This window comes from Tiliqua scincoides, chromosome 2, assembly GCF_035046505.1.
Source record: "Tiliqua scincoides isolate rTilSci1 chromosome 2, rTilSci1.hap2, whole genome shotgun sequence".
Taxonomy (NCBI): Eukaryota; Metazoa; Chordata; class Lepidosauria; order Squamata; family Scincidae; genus Tiliqua; species Tiliqua scincoides.
In genome coordinates this window covers 124,325,658-124,342,467 of record NC_089822.1, presented here as the reverse complement: position 1 = coordinate 124,342,467, position 16,810 = coordinate 124,325,658, and the positions used below count along the sequence as shown (strand labels likewise).

The 16,810-nt window shown below is 43.7% G+C and overlaps 1 protein-coding gene across 1 annotated transcript in view; it reads right to left on the bottom strand.

Annotated features, from left to right (window-relative positions):
* LRP1 (LDL receptor related protein 1) overlaps positions 1-16,810 on the bottom strand; it is a 374,302-nt gene that overhangs the window by 207,659 nt on the left and 149,833 nt on the right. The window contains exons 6-7 of the mRNA XM_066617850.1: positions 13,936-14,064; positions 11,984-12,247 (exon numbers count right to left, since the gene is read on the bottom strand). Coding sequence (XP_066473947.1) covers positions 11,984-12,247; positions 13,936-14,064 — 393 coding nt within the window. The remainder of the gene's footprint in view (positions 1-11,983; positions 12,248-13,935; positions 14,065-16,810) is intronic.

Below are 16,810 nucleotides of genomic sequence, written 5' to 3'. Positions count from 1 at the left end.
TTGAGTTCCTCTGGTTGAGAATTTAATGGGAGAACACAAACAAGTATATGCAGCCCTGTCACACTCATGTTAAAGAACTCATCACATAACTCCATGAAGAGCCCTGGGGGTAAGGAACTGAAAGATCAACACATACAAGAATTAAAAAGCTGCATGGGAAGTGAAATGAGGTCTCAGGGATCCTTTCATCTTCCACAGGGCAATGCTGTAGGGTTTGAAAGAAGGGCCAGGAGGAGGAGAAGATTCCTCTTGAACTAGCTCAGCTCACATATGGAAAAAAGAACACTTTACTGCTGTGATGTGATTTCCAGTCTAACAAAGAAGGGAGGGAAAGAAGAACAAAAAGGGGGGGGGGGAATGAATCCTGAACCTCAATAATAAACAAGAGTAAAATTTACCTCTTTATCAGTATAAGACTTCAACCCAGTGCACATTTAATTGGGAGTAAGTCCCATGCAATTTGAGAGAACTTATTTCAGTGTAAGTTCATAGGATGAGGCTGTACAGTTTTTGACTCTGGAAATTGCATTAAATGCTCTGTTTTACCCCCACAGGCTTCCAGCACAAGTTATTCTGCCTCATAACTCTCATGTGATCCAGGTCACACAAATTAAAAGTCGCTGCCTTTAAACCAGGGTGTTCAATATATGGCAAATTGCTAATCTTTTCATAGCTCTAAAACCAAAGAGGAACCATGATTGCCAAGAGAGGCTCAAAGTCACCTTCAGATTTTGATTGTCAGAAGGTGGAAGCAGCTAACCTGAAACTCAGGCATGCATTTCTCTTCCTGTGGGAAACAGAATGATGGACTATGTGGGCCTTTGCCTGATCCAGCAGGGTTCTTCTCATGTTCTGAAGTCTTGGTGTGGTGGAGAAACAAAGGTGGATGGAGAGCTGGAGATAGTGGGTGAAGAGATCCTTTCCCCTTGTCTGCTACTTCCCCCCTAACCCTCCCAACCTTGGTCATCCTGCCCTCACCCAGGGGTTCAAAACTGCTTCTGCTGGGTAAAAAACAATAGAGCCAATGGGCTGCGGGGGGGGGGGGGGCAGCACAATCATTTTGGGACCTGGGAGAACAGCAATGCTATAACTCAGAATCTCACTCTTAAACAAAACAAAAGCAGGCAGTAAAATCAGCAGTACTCACTGCAATTCTGCAGTGCAAAAAGACAAAAGAGAAAAGGAGGGATCAGTACCAAATGGACTAGCTACATGCTGGCCTGAAGATAAGAGAAAATACTGTATAAATCTCAACAAATACAGGGCAAGGAGGGAGAGACAGCACACAGATATGAACAGCTCATCAAAGCAGAGAGCAAGTTATTGTACTGACACACAAACCCCCAGTTCTATCAAACAGCACATGTAAAGTAGCACTCCCTCTTTGGAAGAGGTGGAAATGCCGTGGTAGGATCCTAACATGAGAAAGACCATGGTAGAATCCTACCACTAGGACCACCTATGGGGAGGAGCCATAGCTTAGTTGCGGTGATCGAGTTTTGCACAAAGAAGGTCCCAGATTAAATCCCCAACGTCTCCAGGTAGGACTAGGAAAGACCCCAGACCCTCTAACACTGAACATAAACAATCAAGCATAGCCAATACTGAACTACATGCACCAATGGTCTGACTCAGGGTCAGGCAACTTCATATGCCCAAGACAGCACTTTCCTTGGCAAGGCTTTGCACTTCTTTAGAGAGGTCCATTTCACATTTTCAGAACTAAGGTGGGGATTGCCACAAAGGGACTGCATGTTAAGCCAGCTCATGTACAGATGTGAATGGTTAAAACAAACCACCCAGGTGAAATCTCTAACACAAACAAGCCCTTACTGAACGCTCCACAGAACTCGAGGCCAGGAGGGCCCCTGTGGATTATCTAGATTGACATTCTGCATAATTCTAGGTTGAGAATTCAACCCAGTGCTGAGCCAAACAACTTGTAACTCTCTCCCACTGCAACCAGAGCTGCTGTTTGTGCTAGGCAGGCAAGGCAAAAGCCTCTTATTTTAATCCTGGGCAGTTCTGACAATAAATAAATAGGTGAGGTGGCATTTTGATTTCACTTAGGAAAGCAATAGTGAAAACTCCATCAAGAATCCACAATCTGAAGGCCCAACACCCAGAGCATTTTAGCTGTGATTGACACAGATTATCTGTAGCTATGTTGGAAATTCTAAGTCTGCAAAGCCCCGTGGAGGGAAAAAGTTTAAAACACTAACAGAGGCTCAGTTACTTAGGGCTGAATCCTGACCCGGGCTTGGGCTGGCACAGGTCCCTTGTGCCAGCCCAGGAGGGTCACAAACATGCCATAAGGCACGTATGCGCCTCCTTGGGAGTCCGCTAGGTCGGCCTGCAGAGGCTGGAACAAGCCTCTGCACCAATGGTAGCACCAAGCCTTGCATTGGCCCAGCTGGGCTAACACAAGGCTGTGAGGTAGGTGGGGAAGAGGCAGGAGGGAGGTGTTCCTGGGCAGAGGGCACATCGGGGGTGGGCAGGTGGGGAGCGGGAGGCGGGGCTGGGATCTGGCAGTTATGCTGGATCCCAACCCCTGTTTCTGGGGAGACTGGAGAGGCTTCAAACCACTCCGCTCTCCTCTGACTTGTGACACCTCAAGAGGTGGCACAAATCTGAGGAAACCCATAGGGACAAGGGCGCCTTGCCCAGAGGTAAGGGGAAAAGCTTCCCCTTGCCTCTAGATGAGCAGCTTTTGGCCCCTATCCTGCGCTGGATACAGTGCAAGCCTCCTAGCTTGCCTGTTCCAGTGCAGGATAGGATTGCACCCTTAGAAGAATTAGACACCACATCACATCAGTTTCAGTATCTCTGAGGGCAGTCAGTTTCAGTATCTCTGTGGTGAGACTGCCTGCCATTTCTTGAAATTGATGGCTAGGCAGAGCAGAATTTTATTTTATTTTCTCTTTCTTTCTTTCTTTCTTTCTTTCTTTCTTTCTTTCTTTCTTTCTTTCTTTCTTTCCACCCCGCCTTTCTCCCCAAAGGGACCCAAGGCAGCTTGCAATGATTAAAAACACAAATCTATCTAAAATGCTATGATGACGATATGCCTTGAAGTTCCTGCTGTACTCAGAGAGGCACAACCCAACAGGCACAACACAGCTTACCCTCAGGACTTCTGATCAGCAGGCACCTGTTGCTGGGCACATCTAACTTGAAAGAGTGTTGTAAGACAAAGAGAGGGGTGGTGGTGTTATTTATGAGATTCCAATTTCCTTCAACTATAATTAAAAGGCTGCAGTTTCTCAGATACAATTTTTTACCATTTTTTTTAAAAAAGCTTAGCATTTTAAAACAACCTTGGAATTAACTTCCTGAAGCACAAATGCCATAATAACCAATTCAACAGAGAGAGTCTAACACCTATAAGGCACTGCTCACCAAAGGCAGGGATCAGAAGACAGAAGTCCTGGATATTATCTTGAACTCTGACACTGATGTACTTGATGCCCTTTGGAAAATTTCTTCTCCTCTCATGTATGCTCTAAAAATCATGGCACAGCATTCTGCAATTCCACAACTGCATTATAAACACACGCAGAATGTGTTTATTCACAGATTAAGAATACAGCACAATGACACTCTTTCTTGCCCTTAAAGCTGTGCAGAGATTTGGAAAAGTAAAGGCAATATCTAGTGAAATTTTGGATTATAGAGGAAGAACTGAGAAGAAAATTTCCATTGGTCAGGGGACTGGATTTCAGTATGATGGCTATTTACTTAATTTGCTCAGGTTACAGCATTTTTCTCTTCCAGTAGCAAAAATTGATGCATTCTGTTCAATGCATACCCAGCACTGCCAATAATTGCTAGTTCACTGGCATGATGGTGTTTTTTTTCCTATATGTCTTGGCAACGCACGAAGGGAAAGCACAAGTGCTTAGCTTGGCTTAGGCCTGTAGGTACATCTGCAATGCAAGAAACACCAGTAAAATATGATGAAACTCAAGGGCAGAAAGTCAAGAGTAGGAGTGAGTTCAAATGCGTGCCAGCTCTTTGAACAAGGTAAAAAACAGAAAGCAGGCAGCCCAGGAATTCTTAGACATTCAATACAATGAGTCAGTGTGATCTTACAGTAGGGAAGAGTGATGTATGGGGAGCTATTTCTGGCCAGATGCTTTGATGGCAACGTCAGGGGCAAACATCCAGCTGTATACAGGTGTTACAAACTAGCCAACTCATCATCTCAGAAGAATCTGTCTAGCCCCAGGATAGAAAAGCAGATTAGTATTACCGCAGACACTTGCCTATAAGTCGACCCCACAGATAAGTCGAGGGCAGGTTTGAGCCAACAATCACTGAATTTTCTATGACCCTTGGATAAGTTGAGGGTTAAACTTAGGGGGGCATCTGACTATAGTTTTGTCTGATTTTACCCAAGGCCAGATCCTGAAAAATAACCTACCACTAATTGTTACCTAAGAACTGTAGTGTCTAATTTATTAAAAACATAGTAAAAGATCATAAGATATATTTTTATTCTTTTTTAAATTCTGGTCTTCACCACCTTTTTGTAAACACTATCAGTGTAAGTGCACTGTAAACTATATACCAGTAAAGCAGTGGTTCCCAACCTGGTATTCACGTACTCCCAGGGACACTCAACAGGACCTTCAGGAGTACTTGAAAAAGAATAGCAGAATGGCAGAAAAAGGCAGGCCGTGCTCCAGAATGCCTTGCAAGGACCAGCAAGGCAGGAAGGGAGGTAGCTAGTTGGCTGTGAAAGCCCCACCAATAGCTAGTTTTTGGTCATCAATTCATCTATGAACCAGTGATTGAAAACCAGCACAGTAAAAAAGCTGAAACATAATATGGAAAGTGATCAATCAATCACCCAGAATTTCTCAGCACACTTCTGGTGCAAAACAGTGCAAAGGCAGAGTCTTCTGTTCCTCAAACAGATAAAAAGAGAAAACACTGTGAGGAATACATGAAGTCTGGGTTTTCATAAAGAGGAGATGAGGCCTTGTATTATTACAAACATTTTGCTAATATGGAGGGTACAATTTATTATTGCCAAGGGATATGCAAGTGAAAAAGGTTGGAAACCACCATGAATAAAATCCACCTTTAAGGTGGACATGAGGAGAACCATGAATCAAAGACACCTTAAAAGGTGTCTGGTGTGTTAAGCCAGAAGCTCTACATACAACATACAACCCATAACACATAACTGAGAGTGTGCAGTTCAATTCACAGCAGAGAGATGAGATGTTTGCAACCCTTTTTACTCAGAAGTAGACCCACTGCTTTCCATGGGTGTTATTCTGAAGTAATGGTGCACTGAATTGTAGCCTGGAAAGGAGGGTCCCATCCTGGTGTTTCCAAAAACAGACCTGCTTTGCAAGCATTTGCCAAGCAGAACCAGACTGCAGCAGAAGGAAGGAGAAGAAAAGGTTAACTTTGGCTGGAATGTCCCTGGAAAGTAACTGGATAGCAACTAAGGAGGCACCTGCCTGAGCTGAGCAACAGCTCAGCTGAGAAAGGAAACTTTCTCAGTTCAGAGTTGAAAGGCTCTGCCCTCTGATTGACCTGGAGATAAAGCAAAGTGAGAATTGGAGCATGATTACTTGGCAAAAATTTCACGTACTATACGCGAGTATCTACGGTAAGTGTGGCACTTGAGAAAGAAAGGCAAGCGGCTCAAACCTTTCTGCTGTTGTAAGAGGCTATATGGCAGCACTTGCACAACACACTGCCGGTGGCCATTTTGGGGCCTCAACTGCAAATGGTGGCAGCCCACAACCACACCTGGCACACCCCTCCAAAACAGTGCAGAAGGGGATCATTGTGGGAGGGGTAGAATTTGGAGTTCTGAGGTAAGGAACCGGGGCAAGGGGGGGGAAAGATCCAGCAGCAATGGCACACTCTGCATCTTATCTCCTCTTTTGAAAACCTCTCCACCCTTTTTCCCTCCTCGAACATAGGCCACCAAAATGGGTAGCTTGTTCCAAGGAGACCCACAGGCAGCCCCATAGCTTATGTGCAGCCAAGTAAAAAATATTTTTACGTACCTCTTAACTGCCTTCAGGTGACCCCAACCCCCATAGGTTGCGGCACAAGCTTTTTTGGCATGGCTGCATTGGCGCCGGTGGTAGGGGATAAGCTTGGGCTGTAAGATACTTACGTGGAGATACTCATTTATATTTTCATCCTCACAGTAGCAGGGTAGAAGTTCATCCCCGCAGGCTGTTTGGCAAGTCTTGAGAGAATGGTGCTTAGATCCTTCATGCAAACTGCCCAAAGCACAAGATTAATGCACCTGTGAGCCAACATAACAGTATGGTTTGCTCAACTACTCTGTCACAAAGGAATGTGTTTGTGGAAACAATGAAGCTACAAGAGGCTGCCATCTAATGTTGCCACTGGAGGAAGGAGCTGGCTCCTAGCCTGAACTGTCCCTAAGCAGGTTCCCCAGCTCTGCCTAGAAGGACAAATGTTCAGAAAACCTCTTTTCAGATTACCTGTCAACGGAGGGAGATCCGGCACTGGAGACTAGCTCCTTAAAAGTGCAGCTGGTTAGGGAAGAGCAGTGAGAAAATGGTGCTTCAGAACTTGTTAGAGGACCTGCAAGGTCTCTAAGTGTGTATAACCGTACAACACTCACCAGGGGGTGGGAAATCCTGTTGAAATGCTCATGTGGTTATTTGCTTCGCCCCAAACCCAATTCCTCCTCCTTTTCCTGAACCCAACACTGCCCCCACAGCCTTATGGCATCTTCACCTATTCCTTACAGGCCTGAGAGAAAGAAAGCATGACCAGGAATCTTCCCTGCATCCAGCCCATATCAGCCCACCTGAACAATGGGAATGAAGTGGTTTGTGATGGTCAAGCCAAGAAATGGTAATACTTCAATGCTATCAAATCGTTTAATAGACTAGTAATGATGCTGCCAAAATGTCTCACTTTAAGGTCACACCACATTGACACAGGCATTTTCCCACAGGTCTAACGCACATCAATGTTCACCACCACACTGAGTGAGATCTCGGAGAGAAATCTCCACTGCACACCACCAACCTACACATACCTGTGCTGTACTCATGGTCAAAAGCAGTATCAGAATATAGCACCACACTGGAGTCATGCCACTGTTCCTCCCATTTCAGGGATAATAGGAATGTCTGAAGCACAAAGGACATATTCACAGGGACAATCTCCTATGCTTTTAGTTTGGTATGCAGAGCACAACTGGTGGCCTGGATAAGGATTGATTGATTGATTGATTGATTGATTGATTGATTGATTGATTGATTGATTGATTGATTGATCCAGGCAAGTATTTACTCAAACTGGGAAGACAACTTTGGAAACCACATCACTGGACTGGTCCTGCAATAATGTGAACTATTAGAAAACAGAGCAGACTAAAGCCCCGCTGGCACTAGATATGGCTAAACAGCATGACAGTCCCCGAAATAAGAGCCACACTGACAGGCTCCAAAAACTCTTCATCAGGAATCGAGCTTGTAGATGTCTGAATGCCCTCACCTCATTTTCAACATTTTCAAGACACCAGACAGGAAAATTAGATGGAACAACAGCAGATGTCTTGCCAATATCATACACAGAAGGTTATTAATCACCTCAAGGACACATTTATATTTATCCTAGGTCATCTGCAACTTCTATGGCATTGCCAAATGATAGCCTCTCCCACTACTTCAGTGGACTGACTGCCCCAGATCAAAGTGAAGGCGCTGGAGGTATGCCATATCCATGTTCTTTCCCAGGTTCAAAGGATTCAGACTATTTTCACCCGGTATAAGAATGAAAGGAGAGAGGGAGCCCCTTGGAGACAGAGTAAAAGAAAGGAAAACTTGAGGTGGGGGAAAAAAGAAATGAATACAGCAACGCAGCAATTAAAAGGGGCAAAGCAAAGTAAAGCAGACTAATTCCAGGTCATCCCCTTTAAGACGAAAAAGTGCAGTAGCATACCTTACTTCCTGTTCTTAAAAGTAAGCACTGTGCTTTAACAGTACCTAACATATTCAGGACCAAACTAGATGGGATAATAGCAGGTCCATCTCCTTAAACACAGGACTGAGCCAATCACATATAAAGCAACAATGGAGAGTTCATTGTAAAGAGCAAAATACGCGTGCATGAGAGAAGCACATCAATCTGCCTTTTACCCTCCTGCAGCCCCCTTCCCATTGGCAGGGAGAAGGATTTGAAAGGACTCAGAATCCCATTGACAGTCCTTTTGCTCTTAACACTGCACCCCTCCCCCATTTCATTCCATTTTATAAGCTTTAAGAATAACCATTTTATCTGAAGATTTCATGTAGCTTGTATAGTCAACAGACATTCACACCACACATATATTCTTTACTTGGTTGGAAATCTCCTTAGCAATTGTAGGTGTGAAGCCAGAAGCAGAGAAGAGGATCCTGTTATATGAGATTTGGGAGCTATTACTGCTTTTAGTGACAACTGCCATTCCATCATGCTGGTCTTGTTGGAATATCTGGACTAGCACCAATCATCATTTGGAGACTTGCACTTGGCTTTTAGTCACTGAACATGCTGGCATTTCAGCATGCCAGTTACCCACATGGTGAGTGGCTACTTATACTTAATCACCTATACGTTTCAGTATCTCTTCCATATTTTTCTCATGTTAACCACACTCGCAGGCGGTACGAAAAACATGCGAGAGGGAAAAGGGCACTTTCTAGTGTCTTCCATGAAATCACTCTTTAATGCAAAACTTAGATCATTAAGATTACAAATCACCACTGGATGGATAGGATTGATTAGGAAGCTTGGGAAAAGACCTAACAGAGATATAACATAATGGGAAGGGTTCATCTTAATGGGAAGGGTAATACAAGCTGCAGACAAATTCAGTAATTCAGGGCAGGATTTGCTGGTGAAGAGGGATTCCAGGGGTGGGTGAAGACAGTTTTCAGTGGAGGGGCATTTTAAAAGGACATGGCATAGAGGGAATTATTTCAGGCAAAGAAAGCAGAAACTCAGAAGTCTGAAGATGGGAGCAGTAAATGGAAACCCAGAATGGAAAAGGAATAGGAGTAGGTTAAGGGGGAAGACCTTTCTTCCAGCTTTATGTTTCATTTGTTTGTTAGATTTCCACCATGCCCTTCATTCAAGAAGCTCCTAGGGGCATACATCAGATTCCCATGTGGTCTCCCATCTTACAGGAAGCTAGCAAAGAAACCTAAGGAGAGGGATGGCATGATCAAAATGTGAACAGACTGAAGAAGATCTGTGTGGCTATCAGTCTTTGTTTGTAGATACTCAGCAGATAAAGAGCAGGAGCAGGAAAAGGGATGGCATGGGTCTAGAAGGGGTAACAAGAAACACAATATTGTATAAGTCTACCAAGGATATAATCATTAGTGGTTGGCCATATCACAATTCTCTCTCTATTAAATCTTCTTCCTTGTCTGCCATACAAAATCAACTCACAGCACTTAACAGCGACAGCGCTTAAACAAGGAATCCAACCGCAATATGTACAGCTTGCTCTGAATGACTCATCCTGCCTTCCAGATGGCTTAGATAAAAAATTTAAAGTATTTTCTAAATCACTACCTCCGGGCTGAGAAGCAGAGACTATTTGGCCAACAATTATACGGTTCTAAAATAAATAATAAGTAAAACAACAGTGTACGTAAGTTATCTGAGCAATCCTCAATTTCAACATGCGGCTAGTACTTAATAGGAAATTGCACAGCTAACTGGAAAAACTAAAAGGGAGCCAAAGAGGAGAGAAGCAAACAACGAACTGTGGGTTCCTAAGAACAACTCACAGGAATGACAATTAAATGCAATCTGTTCTCGTGACAGAAGCAAAAACAAACCCAAACTCTGAACACTAGAGGAAATAACTGAATCCTCCTGTTGGGAAAAAGACTCACTTACTCTACTCAGAACACACTTAGATCCCACATCTTAAGATAAAAGGAGAGAAGTGCAGTTCAGTAAAGCTAACTTCTCAAATTCTTTGCTTTGTCACAGATTTTCTGAGGGAAGACGGAAAACTACTTTAGGGTCGCTTTTCCTTAACTTTCCCAATTTGGGTCATGCTTCTAAGTCTGCTTTCCCTTTTGAGGTCCCTGAACCAGGACTGAACCAAGTATTCTATGAGTGAGTACACAAAGATCCTTGTATGCCATGATGCGCAAGCAACCTGCAACAAATTGCAAACATAACTGGCTCAGTATATGAACTGCAGCATTAGAACAAGGATACAGAACATCCTTGACTCCTGTCCCCCTTAAGTCATGCAGAGATACAGCGTAAGCCGCAGAACTTTCAGAGCTGCCTTATTTCCAAATCACTCTGGGATAACGAGGTAATAATGGTGTCACAGTCACAAATCCAATGTGGATCAGTGAGGATCATCTGCCATGGGGCATTCAACTCACCTAGATCTTGGGACCAAAGGCCCACCAGGATCCTAACCCTTCCAAGTACAGAACTTCACAAGTAGTACTTCACCTCCTTCAAGGTGTCTCCGCAAGGGGAGAGGCAACAGTCAACAATCAGAGAGCCACTGACTGAAGGGCATGTTTCAAAAGATAATCACATGCATACATCTGACTTTAAAAGCAAGACCTTTGCATTTTGCTTTTCTTGATGCTCTAGCCACTAAAAGCCCTGTCCAGTCTCTGCAGAGGGTTATTGCGACAAATGGTTAGGACTTCAGTAATTTGTTTTGTATTCAATATTGGAAAAACAATCTTGGCTAGATTGAAAATTACTCCTTCTATTCTCTTCTTGTAAGGAGTATTGCAATACTGTGGAAAATCAAGTTTCAAAGGGCTGCCTGAACTAAGGGCCATCAATTTTTTTGAAGCTATTGTTCAGGAAGAGAAGCATGACTCTTAAAGCTATTTAAAAATACCCTAACATTTTATTCCTACCTAGCAGAAATTAAGTATTTGTATTTTCCTGTTTGGTTTCAACTGGAGCTTCAATGTGTCAGGAGTACCAAAGCAGATGCATCTTGCTGGATTAAATAAAGAATCCAGCACAGTAGCATAGCTGAGGGGGGTCACTGGGGTCATAAGACTGCGTGGCACTCTTCCGGGAGACAACAATGCCACCCCCGCCATGGCCGCGGGGTCCAGCCCCCCCACTTGCTTCCCCCTCCCCCAAACACAACCAGAGCTGTGTTCTGAGGCCTTCTAAAGGAAAACAGAGAGAGAGACTTTAAGGCCTTAGAAGGCCTTCTGAGGCCCATGGAAACCCTCCCCGGGCCTCAGATCACCCTCCAGATGCAACTGGAGCACAACTCCAGATGTGTTTAGAGGGAGGGAGCAGCCATGGAAGGTGTGCCCCAAGACAACTACACTGCTGATCCAGCATCCAGTTTCCAGCAATGGCCAGGCAGATCCTTTTTCAAGTCTGCAAGCAGAGCACAGAGGCAACATCCCACCCGTTTGTTTGAAAATATCACAACAGAATTACATTCACTCAGATATTACTGGTATGACCTGCCATCAACGAAGATGCAAAAGACAGTTATCAGCATGCAGTAGCAGAGAGAGGATGAGTTAACTACCAGCCTTGGCTTTGAAATACCCCCCCCCCCCCCGAAAAACCTCCCTATTCAGCCACAGTCTCCTTTTCTCACTTGGAGCCATTTATCCAGCAGCTTCCACTCTATACAACAGAGATTAACAGAGTTGCCTCATGAGATGAGGACATGAATAATTTCATTAATATCAGCGAAATATATTTCCCAAACATCATCTCTTTTTGCCTGTTTCACTCAAGTAGTTATAAAATAAGTGAGATTCCACACCACTGAAGCTCTATTCACTACAAAACTTTTCCAAATAGTCTTCTTTCTTTTCAACAAAATAAAATAAAATAAAAAAAGCAAAGAGGAAGGAAAGGTATCTTTGCCATTATTTTGTCTACTGAAGTTTATGGGTACATGGTGAATTTCCATGAAGAACTAATCATAACTGCAGCACAATAAGCAAATACTTACGATGCAAGCTGAGGGAGATGTTGATGGACCACTCCTCAACAAAGCCTTTAAGATTGGGGATCTTGGCACATTTCAGGATAGTTTGCAAGGAACTGTCACCAACATGGACCCAGCAGACTGTGTCTTCTACGTAGTTGAAGTCCATGGCAGTGGTCTGCTTGGTGCTGGTGGGAGTGATATTAGGGACGGGGCCACCATTCAGGTAAGTAGCCATTATGTTTTGAGAGTTGGCAATCAGCAGGACAGGAGGACGTTCTACAGGTTCTGATGGAGAAAAGAGAAAACAGAAAAGCAAGGCTTAGGCACAGAAGTTATTTCTCTCTTACCTACATAGCTTAGGATAAGCCTACCAAAAGCAATGCAAAGGAGATCTCAGCATATCATAACACTTACCATTGATTTATTTATGTGTGGCTAATTCAATGCTTGGGATCACTAGAAAAGGCATTAAGAATAAGACAGCTAATATTATAATGCTGTTGTACAAATCAATAGTAAGGCCGCACCTGGAGTATTGTGTCCAGTTCTGGTCACCACATCTCAAAAAGGACATAGTGGAAATGGAAAAGGTGCAAAAAGAGAGCGACTAAGATGATTACTGGGCTGGGGCACCTTCCTTATGAGGAAAGGCTATGGTGTTTAGGCCTCTTCAGCCTAGAAAAGAGACTGAGGGGGGCATGATTGAGACATACAAAATTATGCATGGGAAGGATAAAGTGGATAGAGAGATGCTCTTTACACTCTCACATAACACCAGAACCAGGGGACATCCACTAAAATTGAGTGTTGGGAGGCTTAGGACAGACAAAAAAAAATATTTCTTTACTCAGCGTGTGGTCGGTCTGTGGAACTCCTTGCCACAGGATGTGGTGATGGCATCTGGCCTGGATGCCTTTAAAAGGGGATTGGACAAGTTTCTGGAGGAAAAATCCATTATGGGTTACAGGCCATGATGTGTATGTGCAACCTCCTGATTTTAGAAATGGGCTATATCAGAATTCCAGTGCAAGGGAGGGCACCAGGATGCAGGTCTCTTGTTATCTGGTGTGCTCCCTGGGGCATTTGGTGGGCAGCTGTGAGATACCGGAACCTGGACTAGATGGGCCTATGGCCTGATCCAGTGCGGCTGTTCTTATGTTCTTATATCACCTCCAAATTGCAGCTGGGGAGCTTGGGCTGAGAGGTTGCAGCTTGCCTAAGTACTCTTATTGAGTTCATGACAGAGACAACATTCAAACCAAGGGACATCACTTATTGCGAACTAAGAGATGCTGTCGTAAAACACTGTGTAGCACAGCCCAATTCTGCTCAGGAAGTAGTGATGGCATCTTGCCTAGATGCCTTTAAGAGGTGATTGGACAAATTTCTGGAGGAAAAGTTCATCATAGGTTACGTTATGGTAGGTATGTGCAACGTAGAAGTAGGCTGTCTCTGACTGCCAGATGCAGGGGAGGGCACATGGATGCAGGTTGTGTCTTGCTGTTTTTTATGCTTTCATTCGGTGGGCAACTGTGAGATACAGGAAGCTGGACAAGATGGGCCTTTGGCCTGATCCAGCGGGGCTCTTCTTCTGATCTAACATGTTATTTGTACAACAGCATTATAATATTAACTGTTTTATTCTCAGTGCCTTTTCTAATTATCCCAAGCATAGAATTAGTGTTCTCTATCACTGCCGCACATTGGGTTGACACTTTGATTGAGCTGTCCAGCACCAGCCTCTCTCCTGATCCATCACAGATAGCTCAGAACCCATTAGTCTATATGTGAAGTTTTGCTGAAATTCTTTCTCCTGCATAATTGTTAAAATTCCAGGATCCCTACAGTTGAAAGTTTGCCCACCCCTGCATTAGAATATACAGTGAAAAGAGAAGAAGTACTTTGTGAAGTGGCACCATTCTGGGTCCACGCTGCTTGCAAAAGCATTGGGCTAGGAAGTAAAAATTTCTTACCATTCTTTGCTTTGCAAGACTTGTGATCTGGTTGGAGGAGATATCCCTCAACACAGCTGCATGTATAGGAACCGTGATTGTTGGTGCAAGTTTGGCTACAAGTTCCATAAACATTACACTCATCAAAATCTATTAGGGAAGAAAAAAAGAGAAATCAACATACTTGAAAGGGGAAATCCACCCCCCCCCCCAAATCCTTACATTATAGAGGAGGTGTTGTTGTTAGATTTTTGCACGGTTAGATAGATGTTATTGACTAGTTTATTTTATCCAGGAATCAAGACCTGGTTTTATCCTATTTTGATGTTAAAAATACTGTCACAAAATGTAAGCTGTTCCCAGTAAAGCTGTTTTCTGCAGTTGACTGATGGCTTTGCAGTTGATTATTATTATTATTTCTTTCTCATGTCACAGCTGCCAGTTCATTAGCTGGACTTGGCATTAATTACTAGTTGGGCCCCACCCAGGGGCCTAGGATGTCATAATATATTTCCAAATAACATGTGCTGAACCAAGCAGCGGGGTTTATTGAATTTGACCAACAGAAATTTGGCAATATTCAGATGTTTTAAATGTGATTCAATCACTTTTGGGACTGCACTTAGGGCCCAATGCCTATCCAATTTTCCAGTGCCAATGCAGCTCTGTCAGTCGGGCATGCACTGCATCTTATAGTGGGGCGGCAGCCACAGAGGCCTCCTCAAGGTATGGGAACATTTGTTCCCTCACCACAAGGCTGCACTGCGACTACACCGGTGCTAGAAAGTTGGATAGGATTGGGCCCTTAATGCGCCAGTCACCACTGGGATGACCACTGCTGGTTTGTGCCATAATCTTTGGATTTTAATTTTTAGATTCTGATATTTACTGATTTTTTCATATTCTTTTTCATCAATCCTTCTATTGCCAGGTATTGCTATGTCGATGACGGTCACTATTTTTTTTCTATTACTGTAATATCTGGTGTATTGTGTGTCAAAACTTTATCAGTTTGTATTGGAAAATCCCATAAGATCTTCACTCTCTCATTTTCTATCACTGTTCAAGGTTCATGCTCCCACCAATTATCAACTGTTTCGATGTTGTAATTTCTGCATAAAATCCAACGGATCATTTGAACTACTGTATTATGTCTAATTTTATAATCAGTCTGTGCGATCTTCTTGCAGGAACTAAGTATGTGATCAATTTCTTCAGCTTCTTTGCATAATCTAAACTTTATTATTATTATTATTATTATTATTATTATTATTATTATTATTATTCCAAATTACATGAATCACAGTTGTAAACTGGTGTTTGAGCAACTGATACAAGTCTCAGCCTGAGACCCAAGTAGCAACTAGGTGTCGGCGCAGTATATACGATGTTCCCCAAAGTGCTCTTTTTTGCAGATCTGATGGTGTTATTTCAGTAAGCTGCAGATCTTGAAAGTAATTCACAAAACATTTCGAGATTGTTCCAAGTGCCCTGATGACAATGGGTATCACTTTGGTATGTTTTGTCCATAGTCATGTGATTTCAATGGACAGATCTCGGTATTTTGTTATTTTTTCTAGTTCCTTTTCATTGACTCTGGCATCTCCAGGAATTGCAATATCAATTAGCCAGACATTTTGATTTTCTAATATTTTTATATCCGGTGTATTATGTTGGAGGCGTTGGTCCATTTGAATTTTAAAGTATTATTATTATTATTATTATTATTATTATTATTCACCAAACATACACCTATCATTATAAAACACCTAATACTGCTTTCTGCACTTCTCATTTTTGTAGGCGTGGGACGGGATGAGGCACGGCCAGTGCAGGCCTTCACTCAGACCCATCCAGCTTGTCACGGACGTGCCTCATGGCATGTTTGTGACATTCTGAGCCAGTGCAGGCTCAGCTGCGCAGACTCAAGAAAGTTAGTAACTTAAAGTGCAATCCTATCTTGCGCTGGAACAGGCAGGCTGGGAGGTCTGCGCTGTATCCAGAGCAAGATCAAGCCTCGAAGTGGTTCATCCAGAGGTAAGGGGGAACTCTTACCCCCAGGTAAGCCACTGCAGCCCCTGTGGGTCTTCTCTGACCTGCGCCACCAACTGAGGTAGCATAAGTCCGAGGAGAGCGGAGCGGCTTCAAGCCACTCCATGCTGCTTGGAATGGGGGTTGGGATCTGGCATAAGAGCTGGGTCCCAGCCACATCTCCTGCTCCCTGTTCGCCCCCAGGACCGCCCTCCATCCACCCTCCCCCCACCCTGGAACACCTCCTTCCCGCCTCCTCCCCATCCATCCCAGAGCCTTGCGTTGGCTTAACTTGGCCAACGCAACGCTCCCTCCCCAAGTTGGCATGGAGGCTGAATCCAGCCTCCGTGGGCCGGCGCACATCCCAGTCGGCCCAGCCAACTCATGAGGAGGTGCAAACGTGCTTTATGGCACGTTTGTGACCCTCCTGGGCCGGCACAAGGGACTTGCACCAGCCCAACGTCAGGTCAGGATTGCGCCCTTACTAAACTTATGACTTAAGGTTAATATTATGCCTTAAGTCATAAGACTTGAAAACACAAAGACCTTTAAAGTGTTATTTAATCAGAAAAGATCTTAAGACTCCTGTTTTAAAGAGCTGTGTCAATGTCATTTTTAGATCAGAAGATGTGTGCAAATCCTGTGTTTGAGCAGTAAAAGTGGCATGAAAACGAATGTGTTGGACATGTCCCAAAGCTACACTGATACAGTTGCCCATAAGAACGTTAGACTAAAACCACCCATAAAGTATCTATTTTTTTAAACACAGAATTCTAAATCCAGAATTCCGACAGGAGAGAGGGAGACGACGACCGAGTATGCACCAAACCAACAGACAGAGCCCAACTGAGACTTTTACCATAGG